At 62.5% G+C, this 16,905-nt stretch overlaps 1 protein-coding gene across 12 annotated transcripts in view; it reads right to left on the reverse strand.

The window, feature by feature from the left end:
• The window catches only part of BRSK2 (BR serine/threonine kinase 2), a 55,469-nt gene that overhangs the window by 19,690 nt on the left and 18,874 nt on the right, over positions 1–16,905 (reverse strand). For 11 of the 12 annotated variants that reach the window (XR_005022779.2, XR_005022780.2, XR_005022781.2 and 8 more), the window contains exons 2-7: positions 3,842–3,936; positions 3,466–3,551; positions 1,509–1,649; positions 939–1,055; positions 335–368; positions 95–163 (exon numbers count right to left, since the gene is read on the reverse strand). Coding sequence is in view for 8 of the 12 variants with exons in the window: in XM_036875922.2 (XP_036731817.1) it covers positions 95–163; positions 335–368; positions 939–1,055; positions 1,509–1,649; positions 3,466–3,551; positions 3,842–3,936 (542 nt within the window). In the remaining 4 variants the exon portion in view is untranslated. Of the gene's footprint in view, positions 1–94; positions 164–334; positions 369–938; positions 1,056–1,508; positions 1,650–3,461; positions 3,552–3,841; positions 3,937–16,905 lie in introns of those variants that run through there. The other variant, XM_036875928.2, reaches the window with a different exon arrangement.

Raw genomic sequence — 16,905 nt, forward strand, 5'->3', positions numbered from 1 at the left:
GCAGCCGGGGCAGCACCGCGGACAGTGCAGGGAGCGGGGCTCCCGGGGCGGGGAGGGGCGCCCGGGGCGGGGAGGGGCGGCGGGCGCGGCTCACCACCAACAGCGCGAAGAGGATCACGCCGCAGCTCCACACGTCTGCTTTGCGGCCGTCGTACTTCTCCCCCTGCGGACGGCAGAGCGGTTGGCGCGCAGCGTCTGGGTGGCAGGCGGCCCGTGGGCCCGCGTCCCCAGGGCCAGGTGGCTGAGCCAGGGCCAGAGATCCGCGGGGGTGCGAGGGGAGAGGCCCCTCGGACAGGCAGGGCCGGGCGGGGGCGTGGGGGCTGTGGCTTCTTACCCGGATCACCTCGGGGCAGGCATAGTGGGGGGATCTGAAAGCAAAGGCAGGAGTCAGGCACCCGGGGCAGGACGCACCCCGCCCCGGCCTGGCCCTCTGGCCGCCCCCAGGGTCACAACAGTGGAGACAGCGCCTGGCATGGATGCACCGTGTGAGGAGGCTCGACCCCTCTCAACCTCATCCCCCTGCACCTCCTGGGGGAGCACTGAAGCCTGGGGTCTTGGGGGCTCCGCTATGCTCAAGGCTGCCTGTCTGCCCATCTTGGTCAGGAAGATGGACTCGAGGTCTAGAGAGGCCCACGGGGCATGTCCTCGGTTCCAACCAGGCGCCCTGCCGAGCCCTCAGCAGGAAGCTGGCATGCCAGCCTCACTCCTGAGAAGGACCTTCCAGGACCTGGCCAGAGCCGAGGGGGTCCCGGTTCGGCGGGCCCACCTGCCACCCCGCACTGAGGGGCACACAGGAGCCAGACCCGGGCACGGAGACACCTGGTTGGGCGGCCAGGGACCAGGACAGCACGCCCTCGCGGGCCTGGGCGAGCCAGGGCGGGGCTTCTGGGGCAGCGCAGTCCGGCCCCTGCAGTGGCCGGGAGGGGGCGCCCGCTCACCCGCAGCTGGTCTCCAGCAGGCTGTCGCCAACCTGCAGCGAGGCCATGCCGAAGTCTGCGATCCGGATGTTGTTCTTCTCATCCAGCAGAAGGTTTTCTGGTTTCAGATCCCTGTGGCTGGGGAGGAAGTTAGGGTAGAGGCCGACCAAGGTCAAGAACTACCTCCCCTGCCCAAAACCCATCCGCCCAGCACGGCGCCGGTAGCATCCAGCCTGGTGGTGCCCTGCGCAGCCAATTTCAGAAGTCGCCTGCCTGGCAGATGGCGAGTGGTCTGCAGGACCACGGACAAGGACTCCCGCAGGTCACAACACGTGCTCCTGCAAGGCCCTAGGCAAGCTTTGCTTTACTCCCCACCCCTCCCTGTGCTGTTCCCACCCCCGCCCCAACACCTGCTCTGAGCTTGGGGCACCCTGGCCCCAGACCCCTGAAAAGGCCGAGGAGAGGGATCCCAAAACTGCGTGGGCACCTGGCAGAGAGCTTCCTGAGGCCCCTGAGGGGTCAGGAGAGGATGTAGTCTGGTCCAGGGAGGCAGGAGCACAAGGGGGGCGCCTGGGGATGTGGGGCACACACCATATGGAGTGGCTGTGGCAGAAGTCCAGCGCTGAGATAATTTGCCGGAAGAACTTCCGGGCCTCCTTGGGGGTCAGCCTCCCCTTCTTGACCAGGTAGTCAAAGAGCTCCCCACCAGACACGTGTTCTAGCACCAGGTATCTGCAGGGGCAGGTGAGCATCAGGTGGGTGTGCACGCACGCCTGGCCCAACTCTAGACCACCCAGCAGGGCAGCACTGGCCAGAGGCTGTGGCCACCACCTGACCCATCCCCTCCCTCCAGTATCCTTAGCAGGAGGGGCCCCTGCCCTCCCACCTCCTGGCAGCCCCACCTACAGGGCAGCCCATCTGGAGGTGCCCCAGGTGCTAGGGGCCTGGGGATGGGGCCACACTGGCCCCCCAGCTGAGGGGCCGCTGGGCCCCAAGGCCAAAGAGGCAGTGTTTGCTGTCCCTCACTCCCCACCTCCCTAGCCAGCCCTGGCTGGGACCCCAGAACAGGGGGGCAACCCAGACGCAGGGTCTCAGGGAGCCCTGGTCAGCAGGGCAGACCTCAAAATAGTGTAGGCAGGGGGCTGGAGCCTGGGGGTGACCCTCAAATGGTCTGGGAAGACAGGGGTAGGTTGTGGCCCAGCTGGCAGGGTGGTGACCACTGTTTCTCAGCTCAGTGTGGCTGGACTGGTGCAGGGAATGGGGGAGGGCTGCTGGAGGGGCAGGGTTCCAAGCAGGTCCGGGGCCCGTGTGCCAGTGCTGTGCGGCATGTGCAGGTGGGGCATCCAGCTACCTCTGTGTACCCCACTCTGCTGCGTCATGTTGCCCTGCAGGGCTTTAGGCACCGAAGACCCTCTGGGCTGCTGGGTGGGGCCCCAGGGTCAGGGGAGACAGGATGGGGAGGTCCAGGGGAGGAAGAAATGGCTGCGGAGAGCCCACACCCCTCTGAAGGTGGCTGTGTCCAAGCTGGGCCTCCCTACAGTGGGGCTGAGAGGTGGTCCCTGGGGTGCGTGGACACTGGTGCCTGCGGGGCCTCGGGGAGCTTGGACAAGGCTGAGCACATTCCCTGGTAATAGCTGCTGGGAACTGTCAAGGGTGGCCACAGATGAGCTGCAGTGGCCTGGGGAGGGGAGGTGGCCTTAAGAGGAGAGGTTTGGGTGAGGCGATGTCAAGGACATCATGTCCTCAGAGAACTCCTGGGTAGCTGCAGGGCGGAAGTGGGGAGGACCAGCTGTGTCCAGAGCCCACCCTGCAAGGACTGAGGGATGAGTGGGGGTGGGGGCAGTCACCGGGGCACAGGGAGCCTATCTGTGGAGAGGAGGAGGGCCTGTCCTGGGGGCCTGCCCTGCTCCTGAGGGGAAGGGCCCAGCACAGCACAGCCAGGCGGCACCCTGACCTTGGTGGTTACAGGCACCCCCAGTGAGCTCACTGAGGCCAGACAGCTGGTTATTTGGGGGTGCCGGCATTAGAGCCCGGGTCTAGGACAGTGAGGCCTCCACTGGCTTCGGGAGCAAGGCTGTGACAGGAGGTGGGCCACACTCAGCAGCCTGGGGTGGGGCATCCCTGTGAGGGCAGTTGGGTGTATGACAGGCTGGGGTGAGGGGCCTGGGGTAGTCGGCCAGCCTAGGGTCTCCAAGCCCGCGAGGAAGCAGATAGGGGCTCAGTGGGCATGGGGGAAGGGTCCGTAGAAGCCCCTGGCAGAGGAACAGGGCCACCAAGCTTACGGGGTCCGGGAAAAGCATCCAAGCAGCCCCTGCCCTTGACATCCCACTCTTCCAGGAAGCCCCGCCCCCTCGGTGGCTCAGCAAGTCCCCAGCAAAGCAGGCCACCCGTCTGGTCAAGAGGCAGTGACTGTGAGGCCTGGGGCTCATCCTCCCCTCCCGAGACGGCCCCCCACCCAGCCCCCACCCTAGGGGCTGCCCGTCCCCTCCCCAAGGCCCCACGGCTCTTCCCCCGGCCACCCCAGCTCTCCAGACCCAGCAATACCTACAAATATTTTTTGTTCTCATAAACATCGTGCAGCTTGAGAACGTGAGGGTGTTCGATGAGCTTCAGGATCGCAATCTCCCGCTCCACCTGCAGGGGGAGAGCAGCTCGGGTCAGGCCAGGGCGTGGGGCGCAATCCCTCCCACTGCGCGCACCATGCCCTGGACTGCCCTGCCTGAGGGGCTGGCCCGTCCTCCCCTGGCCTCTGGACGAGGCAGGGGAAGGGTGCCCAGGGCCAGAGGTCGGCTGGTGCACGGTGGTGATCCTGGACGCCAGCGGAGGGAGCCTGCTCCGCGGCCAGGAGCCAGACCGTCCTTGCTCCCGCAGGACCAGGCAGCCCAGCTCGCGGCCCCGGCCCCAGGCCCCAGCCCCGTGCTCACCTTCATCAGCACTGACTCGCTGAGCTTCTCCCGGTTGACAATTTTGATGGCCACCTTCTGGCAGGTGACACAGTGAATCCCCAGCTTCACAAGGCCTTCAGGGGAGAGATGGCCATCAGACCCCATCCAGAGCCAGGCCCAGGGCCTCATGGCTGGCTGCCATGGGGCTGCCCACCGCTCCCATGCCACACTCCCCAGGGCATGGGCCCTCTGGCCTCCTCCACCCCTGGGGCTCAGGGGGGCCCTTGCTCTGGAGCCCCTCCCCTAGGCCTCAGCCGCTGCCCAGCCGCCCACAGCAGGGAGCCAGGCTACCCTCAGGTTCAGAGCCACCCCTGCCTTCACCTGGAGGCCCCAGAAGGCCCATCCTCACCGTGGACTCACACTCCACCACCCTGGGACTGCCCCAGGTGGCCTGCAGACCCGTGTACAGTTAGTTCACTGCTATCCCCAGGACACCAGGGCAGCCCCACAGTCCCTCCCCTGCCCCCTGTGGGACAGAACGCTCTGCTCTCACGGCCGTGAGGTGGGGCAGGGACCTGGGACAAGCATCATGATGAACTTTTCCTGCTTATAATGAAAAATGCTGAGATATAAACAGTGTAGTGAGGAGAGACCCCACCTTAAGGCCAAGACTCCATTTTAAAAGGCAGAGTGTTCAGAAGTAAGATTCCTGACATGTTCTCTGGTAATCAGACAACAGCCCAACAGCCTATCTTAAGGCAGGGCAGGCAGTCTTCGCTGGTATGTCCCCCCTGCTTGAGGGCAGCCACTACTGTAGAGAAGAACAGGATAAATAAACCCCTTGTGTTGGGCTTATTTAGCAGAGTCAGTGGGAGGACTGATAACAGAGGAGAGGAGACGTGGTGTCTCTCACCAGAGATAAGCACCTCGAGGCCACAGTCAAGCCTACGCCCAACAACCCCCCTCTGCCCTTTGCCCCATTCTAGAAAGCCTCAGAAGACAGGATCCCTAAACTTCCAGTGCCTCCTTTCTGAGGACGCTGCCCTTTCTTTTCCTTAAGCGTGTACTTTCGAATACAGCTTTCTCCCTGCTTAGATTATTGAGGTTTGTCTCTTCGCTATTTCATTTTATTTCCAAGTCTTCACTCTGTCTCTGCTTTACTCCTAATAAGTAGGATAAGTAGGAAGGGGCTGCTGAGAGCTCAGATTTGGGCCTGCATGTTTCTGTCGCCCGGGTGACCTGGACGGAACTGCTGCTGTGCGATCTGCTCTTTAGTAGCCCGCCTGAAAATCTCCTTTCTTTGGGAAGTTCTCAGAACAGAATCCCACTCCATCCTGTGCTCCGTGGCTCCCCCAGATCCTGGGGTGGTAGGGGCCAGTCCCCGTGCCATGCAGATCCAAGTGGACACAGGATGCCAGGTGACCCTGGCATCAGGAGCTGGCAAGGGACTCTGTCCTAGGCCGAGAACGTCCCCTCTTTCCCTCTGCACTTACCTGGTCTCTCCCGCCTGCATGGCAGCTGCCGTTCCCTGCGGCTCTTGTTTCAATGAATTCCTTCCTCACCTACGCTCATCTGACCTGCTCGAGAATCCTTTCTTGCCCAGAGTTAAGAGCCCTCCCCCGGCCAGGCGGAGGTTTCTCCTGGTGCTTCACCTGGTGCGCAGGGAGAGACCCCCCCCCAGACGCAGCTGCCCAGCCACAGCCACACTTCAGGACCCACAGTTCTGGATGCCACCCCCTTGTCACATGCCCACGGCTGAGCACCTGCCTCCCCTTACCTCCCTGGCTGGAACATGCTACCAGGGCCACCTGCCAGCTGCAGTCCTCACCTCTGGCTGGGTTATTCTGTGGTCTCAGGCCCAGGACACCCCAGCTGTCCCTGATCCTGGGCCCCCAGGCAGTCTCCAAGGTGTTTTGTGTATTCCCAGGGGCATGTAGAGGGTATCACGTGGTCAGTCCACCTCCAGCATTTGGGGGCACGGGGGGCACCCCCATCCTGATAGCAGCTTCTGCTCCACTTTAAGGGACGCAGAGCACACCAGGGGTGCCCTTCCTGTGACCTCGGAGGGATGCTCACACTCTGTTCACCAAACTCTACCCTAAGTTCAGGTGACACAGCCCTGCCCCAGCTGTTGGACTTTTGCCATGACCTTAAGCTTCTCCTGCTTAGCACCTGTTCCTTCACTTTCACCATTTTTACAAGGAGGAAGTGGGAGGAAGGTCTTACCAATTTGCAAGAACCCTTTGGTTTTTACAGAAAATCAGGCCTTCCTTACATTCATCAAAGCATGTTTCCGGTGGACCTCATGTCTCTGACTTTGGCCTCTGTGTCTCACTGAGTGCAGTACGATCACAGCTGACCTTCTGGGCACCGCGTCCTGGCCTCCTGTCTGTCAGGAGGCCTCTGCCCGGCCGCTGCACAGACACCCTGCAGCCGCAGCCCCTCTCATGTGGCAGGGAGCTCACAGCAGAGAGCTGACTCTGGGCTCCCTCGGGGGCAGGAGCAGCCACAGGCCCCTGTGGGAGCCCCATGCCTGGGGGCCTGAAGCCCCTGCACCCAGGACACATGGGCTCCAACAGGGGGCGCCCACGGAGCTCCATCGGCTCCTGACCGGAAGGGCCACAGGCCTCGAGGGCCTCTTGGGGCTGCCTTTGTGATTCCAGGTCAGAAGGTGGCAGGGCCGCCAGGAGGCGGCCCTGTGATGGGTAATTCAGAGCTGAAGCCCAGGGACTCTGCCTCCAGGAAGGGCGCCTGGGCTGGAACCCACCCTCCCCTCCACCAGCCCAGACATGGAAACCAGCAAGAGTGAGGCTGACTTAGAAGCAAATTTGCTGTCCACCAAGTCCCCAGAACAAGGGTGACAGGTCAAGGGAAACTGGAGAAACAGCAAGAGGGGCCAAAGCCACTCCCAAGGTGGACACGTTCCCACAAGTCCCCAAAAGATTAGGACAGGTGCGGACAAGGCCAGAAAGAGCTGGGACAGCATCCCCCAGGGCAGGCGGGCAGGGCCTTGGGCCAGCTGTGCCCAGCATTCATTCAGCAACAAGCGGGGAGTGACGCCCTGTCCCCAGACAAACAGCGTCAACTGTGGCTCAGCCACCAGGGGATGGAGCAGACACGACTACAGCCACACGGCCCAGGGACGGCAGGTGAACACAGGCCACAGAGCAGCCCGGCTGACTCAAGGGCTCTAGGCACACGCACACCTGCACACAAACAGCTCACACGCCTTCACAGCAATGCGGCCAACTCTCTGGAAGTGGATGGGGCAGTGGACGGCCGCAGCCACCACACTGAGGGCCAACTGCACACCAGATGCCAAATGCAGCAGGGGACCCCCGCAGCCCCCTTTTGCCAGGCAAGGAAACACAGCAGCCACGTTGCCAGCTGGTGCATGACCGCTCAGAAAGGCCAGAGGACAAAGGGCCCAGTGGACAAGGTGCCCCGGACGAGCCCCACACCCTCAGGTACAGGCCTCTGGGCTGGGACCTGGGCAGCAGGGCCACCAGCCGTGGCCACTGGGAGCCTCCTGCCAAGCTCAGGTGAGGGCAGCCAGGACACATGGCTGGGGTGTGGAGAGGGTTGCCCCAGGCCGCACCCTAGAACTCTGATGTTCCCTCCCTGCATCCATCTTCCTCCACTTGCTGCTTCCTGCTCAGAAAGTCCTCTGCTCCACAGATTTGTATACATCCCTCAAAGCCCAGCATGGAATTGTCCCTCCTCAGTAAAGCTTGTCTGCTGCCCTGGACAGTGGCTCAGCCCTGGGTATGCTGGTCTTCCCCAGACTGGCATCCTCGGTGGCACAATATCTGGGTTTCAAGCAGTCCTGCCAACTCCCTGGAGGTGGGGGTGGAGAGTGAGCTCCCCTGAGCAGGCCATGGCCTCGGAATGGCGGGGTGGCAGCTTCGGCTGGGGAAGCCCACAATCACCCTAATTACTCAGCCTTCCAGTTGTTTGGGCTTATTTTCCAATTGTGATTTTGTCTCTAATTATTGTCTTTAGAACAAACACAGGCGCACGTCAGGAGGGGGAAAGTATACGGTGTCAACAGATAATCCAGGGGCAGCAGGGCCGCCCCGCCCAGGTCCTGGCAGGTGCCTGAGGGTTTGGACCACCTCCATGCACACTGCAGGAAGGGGCTCCAGGCACTGCAGAGCCCTGGGGGTGCCAAAGGGAGACACAGGCGGAAGGCCAAGGGAGGACTCCAGGCCCACAGAGCTGCCCACCCACCACCACCCCCACTGCACCCCAGGAATAGGCATTAACATGGGTACCCACCCCCCACCCTCTGTTCAGCTGCCACAGCCCATGGCTGGACAGCTGGAGGGCAGGCAGCTCTGTAGGCAGGGCCCGGCCCCACTGGCCCTCCCTGCAATCCCGGAAGGAAGAGGAGGGCAGCCCTGTGTGTCTTGGGCTCTGGTGGCCCTGAGGGGGTCCTGGGCAGCCCTGCGAGAAGCGGGGAGGGTGGAGATTCACAGGCCCAGGCACAGACCCGGCACCCTCAGACCTCCAGGGGGACCTGCAGGGGGAGTGGCATAAGGGGCCTGTAAGCTGAGAGTTGGCGTCGGTGGAGGACCTGAACAGACGCCTCACCCTCCAGACCCCCTGGCCATCCTTGGCCTTCCTCACCCTCTTGGTCCTAGTCCTTCAGGAAAGACCCTCTGGAGGGCTCTGGGCCTTGGGAGCCCCACTCCTAGAGACTGCCACAGGGGCTGGCCCATTGCTCTTCGGTCTGGGCAGGGGCCTGGGGGCAGTGACAGTCTCCATCTGGGAGGGAGGGGCCTCTGTGCCCGAAGCTGCACCTGGTTGCCCAGTAGGGTAGTTGAGGTGGAGGAGGTGGAGGTGGTGGGGCAGCCTGAGGACACCCCTCCCTCTAAAGACGCAGAGGGGTCGGCACCCAGGTAAGGGCCCTGTGCTGCCCAGCATGGCCATGCATATCAACCCAGCCGCTCCAGGCCACCCTGCAGGAGCCCAGGCCTAGCACAACACCAGGACTGCCTCTCCACCTCTCAGGGCAGCCCGGTTCACCCAGCCTGGCCCTCAGGGTGTTTCATCGGCCTTCAGACCCCATGGCCAGGCAGCTCAGCACCCTGGGAGAGCGCCCACTCTGTCCTGGGTCAGTGGGCCACGAGCTGCTCCTGAAGCCCTGGCCCATCCGCTTCACTCCCTTCAGGCACTAGGACCCCATCCCATGGCCTCCTCTAAGGCACCTTGGGAATGCCTCGCTCATGGCCCACTCCCCACCCCAGGCCCTCGTCACCCCGCCTGTAGCCCTAGGGTCTGGAGCTCCTACATGGCTGCAGGGTGTTGGATGGATGGAGGTCCATCCTGTCGGTTCCCATCTCTGACACCCCCACATACCTGGGGGCACACGTGCTGTCTGCACGTCTGAGACCCTGGTGGGCAGGAGGGTGCAGTGGCTCAATCTGCCACATGGCATCAGAACCACCCTCCCTCAAGGGATGGAGTCTCTGGGTGGGACACCTCACCCAGGGGAGGACTGGGGTGCCAGCCCACACCATCACTCATGTAATGACACCGGCTTCCAGGCAACGGCCCCAGCCAAGCCCTCCCAGGCGGGCTCCTGTCAGCCTAGGGCCTTACCACCAGCCCCAGCCGCCTCTTAAACGGGTCCAGGAGGAGGTTCTTGGCCTGGAGGTCAAGGTCACCTGGTGTCTGTCCGGAGAGAGCTTTGTCTCCCTGTGGATTCTGCCGCCTGCATGACCCCCCTCTGATGGCACCAGGGTCCCACCCACAGTGCAAGGAGCTGGGAAGGAATACAGCACAAGGGGGTGCCCACACACTGCTCACGGGTCCCAAGGTGTGCACCCGCCACCACTGTGGTCAGGCCGTGGGACCTCAGTGACACTGGCCTCACGGTCTGTGGTGGCTCCCCGACTCTGCATCCTGCACACACACGCACCTGTGGCAGCTTCTGGGGCCCAGTCCCTGGGTGCGGCTGTCTCCCCACTTGGCAGCTTGCCCTGTCCTTGCTGCCCACCTCACAAGACCCCCTCCCTTCCCCCCGAAGAGGGTGAGGGTTCAGAGTAAGGACAGGAGTCAGCATGTCTACCCACAAGGCCCAACTGGAGGATGTGGACAAGCAGATCACGAGGCTCAGAGACAGGTGGTGAACACATTACCCAAGACTGGGGAGTCACGCTGTGGAGGGGGAAGCCTCCGTAAGCTGGAGCCCAAGGCCGAGGCTGCTGTCCATGGTGCTGACACAGCCAGGCGCCCAGGCTGCAAGGCCTGGTCTCCCAGGTCGCCAGACCTTTAGAAGACAAGAGATGGACGCCAATAGGAAGGGACAGAACGTGCCGCCCCTATGGGCCCTGGCTGTGTGCTCGCACCGGCCGCCTTGCCATGCTGCACACTGGGACTGGCTGCACGGCAGCCTGGTCTTCGGGTACAGGTGACCAGTTAGTACTCGGGATGGGCTCTGGGGAGAGAGACTTGTGGGGTGCAGGGTGGGCCAGAGTCCTAGCTGAGTCAGCTGATGGCCCACTCCCACCCCCTCGGGCTTCTGCTGAGCCAGACCTGTTTGCGGGGGTGAGGTGGGCGGGGGCAGTGCTGCCTGGGCCTCTCGGAGCCCCTCTCTGCAGCTTGGGAGAGATGCACATCTGGCCACCGATGCTCCCAGGACCACTCCGGGGGTCACTGATGCCTGGGACTGCAGACTGACTCTCCTCACCCGTCACTAAGCACTGTGCCTCTGGGACCATGTGGCTGGCTCCCCAGGGCCATGAGTGCAGCTGATGGTGACCCATTTTCTGCCACCTAACATGCCTCACCGTGGGGGCTGCCACCACAGGAGTGTGAGGAAGGAGCGGTTCTGAGGCAAGCACAGCAGACACAGGTGGACAGGACTGCAGCCCCTCGTCACCTCTCCTGCCTGGGCTCTCCTTGGACAAGAGCCGGGGAGGCAGCACCACACCGGTCTTGGAGAAACGGATCAGCACAGCCGGCTGCCCTGAGCTAGCCTCACCTCCCCCAGCCCAGCTTCCCACAGCATCAGTGGGGAGAAGCCAGGAGGGTGGGCAGGGGGCAGGCTCATGGGACAGGGTAGGGAAATGCCAAGCCCCCCACTTCAGTGGGGACACATTTCCTGGCTTCAGAGTATAGCATCCTCTTGAAAGCGGGTCTAGGTTCATGCTCAGAGCCCGCAGGCTGCCCTGGACCATAGCTGGGACGCGAGCTTCTCAGCCTCTGCTCCCAAAGCCCAGCTCAGTGGCCTTGAGGGAAGCTCCTGCCATCACAGTAGTCTCGGTTGCCCCTAAAAACCTCATGTGGCCACTGTCCCTACATGTGCCACCAGTTCTCACTGAGGCCAGGACCCACACGCCAGTCCTGGATCCCATGTACGCACAGAAGAGCTTAAACATGCCCTGTGATGGGCAAGCGAGGGTGGTGGTTCTGGGGGCAGAACTAAAGTGGGAGGGGAGGGGGAAGGTTCTCCACAGCCCAGAGGGCCTGGGTAGGAGCTTGATGCAGCCAGACGTGCCCAGGGCCGGGCAGCCAGGTGGTGGGGCCAGAGGACCGGCTGGCCCAAGTGGGCTCCCAGACAAGCTGTGTCGAGCTGAGCACCGGAGGAGGGCTGATCTGGGAGGCTGCAGAGGCCCCGCTGCAGCCCCCCCAGGGCTCCACCCTGGCAGGAGCTGAGGACAGAGGCACAGTCCTGCTCACTCGAGCACAGCGTGTCTGCACTGTTCCCAGCACACCTGGCCCCACAGCCCCAGGCTCCTAGTGCTGGCTCTTCCTGCCATTCCATCACCCTGCTGCTCGGGCTGCGTAAAACACTCAGGGCAGCTGCCTTGGCATACGGCAGCCTCCAAGAGGACCAGTGACCCCCACCTCCTGGAAACCAGCCTCCTCCTGACAGCGTGGCCCCCTCCCACACTGCACCATGGCTGGTTGGTGTGATCACAGGACGTAGCAGGAAGGATGGATTTGTCCTCCAAGCTCAGGTGATAACAGCACAGCTTCCCTGGGGGGCTCATTTGCTCTCTGGCATCATTGCTCTGAGGAGCCCTCTGCCTTGTCTTGAGGCAACGTCCTGTGGAGATGCCACGTGGCAGGGAGCTCGAGCCAACAGCCGAGTGCACCTCCGGCTGACGCAGCTCTGGCCCATGCCTTGAACCTCGTGAAATGCCTGAGCACATCCCCCAGCTCAGCTAAGCCCGGATTCCTGACTCTGAGGAGCTGAGAGACAATGTTTGCTTCTTTAAGCCACTCAGTTTTGGGGTAACTTGTTACACAGCAATGTGATGAACACACCCAGTCATCCAATGACCGGCTTCAGAGACACACACAGGACTGCATCCAGCATGAGCCGGACAGACACTGGGACAGCTTCACAGAGTGGGACACAGCCTCAGCAGCAGACTGGCAGGGACAGCCCTTGGACGAGGCTCGCCAACCCCAGCCTGAGTTTCCGCACTTCTGGAAATGGGGAAAATAGTCCACCCTGCCCAGCCTTGTTCAGACAGCACTGAGCTGTGAAACTCTGGGAGCTGCGGAGCGCCGCATGGGGCAGGTCTGTTCTGCTTCTCTCCTGGTCCCAGTCTGCCGCTGTTGGCCCCAGGCAGCCTGCGTGGCGGAGTCCCAGGACCTGAGCCTTCTCTAGTCTGTCTCACCCCCAGCCTGCCAGGCAGCTCCCCAGGACTAACTCCTCCCAGACCCTGGTGGGGCGGAGTAGGGCTGGGAGGGGACAGCCAGTCACACGGAGGCTGGGGGTGGGGGTGATGTACACCAGCCCCGTTCTGCAGAGGGTACAACACAGCCCAGGTCCCCAGGGGGCTATATCCTCCTTTAAACACTGGGAAAGTTCCTGATGCTGGGTGTACACTGAGAAAAGGGGACTCCTCGTCCTGTCCCCTGTCTCCCCACTGACCCCATCTGCTCACCGGACACACAGTCCTCTCCACTCTCTGCCTGGGCATGCAGAAGATCCCAAGGGTGGGTTGGAGGCCACCCCGCTAGGGCAAGGGTTAGACCCCCCACTGTGCCCGTCCGGCTCTCCCTGCCTCCCCTCCTCACCTCTACACTCAGCCTCCCCTAGAGCTGGGGGCGCCCACGGGGGCTGTGGCGGAGGAGCCCAGGTGGCGCCCCAGTTAAGACTTTCAGGAAAAGCTATCAGCCCACCCCCACCTTGCAGGACAGGCTTGTGCTCCTGGCGACCCACTCCAGGTGAGCAGCACGGTACCCCCGGCAGCCAGCGGAGCCTCTCCAGAACCTGAGGGCAGAAAGCTGTGCTGCAAAGCTGGGGGCACCATGGGATCCCCAAACCACTAATGGAAGTTACAGGGGTTGAGTGGCAGTTTAGGGGGTTCTAAATTTAAGTGGAAATTTAGGGCAAATTAGGACATGGACACACCAGAAAGATGTGTCCATGTCCTAATGCCTGGAGCCCATAAACGTGACCTTATTTGGGAAAAAAGCCTTTGCAGAGGTAATTTGAGATCTCAATATGGGAGCGCCCTGCATTTAGAGTGGGCCCTGAGCCCCACGAGGCAGCAGATCAGATGCAGGCACACGGAGGACACATGGGTATGAGAGCAGTTTTGGGGTGATGCTTATTCCAGCCAAGGAACCCCTTAAATTGCCAGCAAACCACTAAAAGCTGAGGAGGGGCTGGGAATGGACGCCCCCTCAGAGCCCTCAGGGGGAAAAAGTCTGGGGGAACCAAGTCTCAGTCAGACTTCCAGCCCTGCAACTGAGAGAGAAGGCGCCGCCATCTCAGTGACCGGTGTCCAGCCGTCTGTCGGGGCCTCCCCAGGGGCCAGTGCGGGGGTCTCTGGCTCACGCTGGCGTTGCCTCCAGCGTCTTTTCCCCACAAACTTCCCTTCTGTTGATCCCACTATGACTCTGAGCACATATCTTCAAGCGCCTCTCTGCAACACGAGCCTCCCCCATGACCACACACACCCACGGCAGTCTGTGCCCGGCCAGGATGGGCAGCTCCTAACTGCACTTGAACAGACCTGGGGCCTCTTGACCCAGTGTTCGCCTCGAGACATTCGGGGCAGATTTGTGGAAGGGGTGTCAGGTTCTGCCTCTGCAGGAGCTGACAGCAGCAGGCTCAGCTGGCTCTCACCACTGCCCTGCGTGGACCAGGCACGGCTCAAGGGGAAGGAGCCCTGTGGGCTGCAGACCCAGTCGCTGGAAGCCACAGCTCGGGCCCTGAGGCAGGGTGAGCTCTGAGCAGTGGTCAGGCCTGGACATGGCAACCAATTCCAGCAACACCACTGTCTCGTCATAACTGAGGTTCCCCAGGATCTTCCCCTTCAGTCTCCATCCTCCCAACAGCCTCATTCCCTCTCTCAGAAGGGAAAACGGAGGCTGACAGACTGCTTGACCCCAAGGCCCATTCTCCTGCCACTGCTCAAGGGGTCAGCGTGAGGCCTGCCCATGCCAGTCCCTGGAGGTGGGGCTTCCTGGATGAGCAGTGCTTCCCCAGTGATGTAGGCACCAGCTCCAGTCCCTCAGTACAGACTTGGGGGGTCGATGAGGCGCTGGGCAAAGGGTGTGGCAGAACCAAAAGACATAAAGAGGTCTGGGGTGGGGGGTTTAGTTCCCTGGGCACAGAGGGCAGGGCGAATCCACAGCTGGGCGGGTGCAAGAGCTCCCCATTCAGCATCACGGACACCACAATTGTCAGGCTTTCAGCACCACGGACAGTGCCCCGCAGGCCGCTTTCAGCCCAGTGAACAACCCACGGTGGACTGCTCCGGGCCACGCATCTGGGGAGGCAGCAGTCAGGGCGCCCTTGGGAGCCAGCTCTCAGCATCCTGGTGCGCCTCCTCAGAACATCCCCTTGCTCTTCCCTGGGCCTGCTACCCGGGCCTGCCCCTGCACCAAGTCCTGGGGTCATAGCACAGTGGGGACCTGTAGGCCCAGGAAAACAGCAGCTTACAAGCCCTCTGCATGGCCCCTCAGGAAGTGCTGCCCAGGTCCCTGGTGCCCATTTGCTGAGCACACACAGGACCCCTCATTTAGAGTCTGACTTCAGGCCCACAGTAGCTAGAATATCTCCCTCCAGCCATCAGATGGGGAGGCACTGCTAGAGACCCCACCCTCCCTGGGAGGCGCCCAACATGTGACATCTGCGGTCAGGGTGTGGGAGAGCTCCAGGGTTGAGCAGGAACCATCAGAGCTGACTGCGCTGGCGAGAACACCAAAAAACAGCTGGGAGGGGAAGGGGGCCAGGGATGGAGCCGGTGGAACATGGCCACCTGACAGCTGCTTAGGCCCAGGGTCCAAGAGACCTCAAGCTGCCTCTGGCCTGGGACAACTGCCACGGCCTCACTGCTGCTGGGAGTGTCCGTCCCGGAGAACCACCGAGGGTCCTAGGTGATGCCTCTGCCCCACAGCCCTCTCCATAATAGGGGCAGAAGGGACTCCACGGTCTTCTGGCCCAGCGCTGCCCCTAAGGTCCATGCAGGGCACCAGTGCCGGAAAAGGGTCCATATTGCTCTGGGCTGGCTGCAGGTGGGAGGTGGGGGATGTGGGCCATGCTGAGCCCCTCCTACATGGGCAGCACCCCTCCACGAATACTAGCAGCCTAGGTACCCAGCTGTGAGCACCCTCTTCATCCACTGACTCTGGCTGGTTCCCACCAACTGTGCATGGGGCCCTGTGGTTAGACTGGGGAGTTTGGGGGACTGTGGGCCCAGCCCTGGGCCCCCAGCCCTGGCATGCAGTTGGCATAAACTCTGATGAATAAATAAATGGCCACAGGCCCCACCCTCCTCCTGCAGCCAACACCGGGCCCAGCTTCACCCTTGCACCCTGGGGGTCAGGCCCAGTGAGCCCCTCTGACTGGAGGAGAAGCGATGGGAGACCCTGGTCTAGGAGGACAGTCTGAGGGCCACCCGCATCCAGCCCAGGCCCTCCACCTCCACCCCTCTCCGTCCCGGGACCCTGGTCCAGGCCACCCATGCGCATATCTGGCTTTACGGTGTTCCTCAAAGGCAGAGGGGGTCCACCCCTGGGGGGCAAGGCGGCTGGGCTGGCAGGTTTGGCTTGGTTCCTGGGTTCACAGAGCACCCCAAGCCGCCCTGGGCTGCTCAGGTCCCAGCCCAGGGGTCGCTCAGGCCCACTTCGAACACACCAGTGCCTCTGTGCCCAAGGCCTCAGCAGACAGGTAGCTGGGAGTCCGCACCCCCTCCAGACTGACTGGCAGTGGGAGGGGGCCACCCTTTGAAGCAGCTGCCAACATCAAGCCCACAGTTGCCCCTGGAGCTTGCGCTTTCCCCTGCAGCTGGCTGGCTTGGAGGGAAGGGTGGCCCCTGCGGTTGTCGGGACGGTGCCCACAGGGTGGCCTCTCGCTGGCTCTGGGGGCCGCTGCCGTCCCTGCTGCACTGAGCTGCCGACATCAAACCCACAGTTGCCTCTCATCAGCACCCCGCAACCTCCTTTCCCTGCACCTGTGCCCCCTGCCTCAGCTCCTGGGGGGGTTGACCCAGCATCCTGGCTCTCTCAGCCTTTCCTCTGGGGGCTCCCCAAGTTCCCAATCCTCCTCCGTCTTGGGGGAAGTCCAGATCCCACACCCTCCCCACCAGCTTTGCTCAGCAGCCCCCTCTGCCACTCCCATCCCAGCAACCCCATGTTTCCAGGCTTGTGGAGGTCCTGCCGGCCACAGCTCCCAGGGACACCCCCACACCCACCATCACGTGGCCGAGCTCCTGATTCACACTCACACACACTTCTCCCAGAGACTGGAAGGCAGCCCCATGGGGGGACAGAGCCGGGGACAGGGAAGCAGGGGCACCCGGGGCAGCCAAGCACCCCTAGCTCAGCACGATCTCAATATAGATCCCACTGTTTTGTTCACCCACCAGCACCAGGCAGGCAGGAGGGGGCAGGCGGCGGCGCACGTCTCTTGGGAGACAACTGTTCACGCTCTGAAAAGGAACCTCTCAAATTAAATTAATTAAGCCCTGAAATATTTCACACTTGCTGCAGCCACTGGGCCGCCTCTGCTCAACTCCCCACCCTCCCCACAATCAGGACAAGGGGGAGTGCCATCCCTTCTGCAGGAGGGACCAGAAGCCCCCAATGCAACCTTTGACCCAAGGGAAGAAAGGGATGGGTGTCGGGAG

Source organism: Manis pentadactyla, chromosome 9, assembly GCF_030020395.1.
Source record: "Manis pentadactyla isolate mManPen7 chromosome 9, mManPen7.hap1, whole genome shotgun sequence".
NCBI lineage: Eukaryota > Metazoa > Chordata > Mammalia > Pholidota > Manidae > Manis > Manis pentadactyla.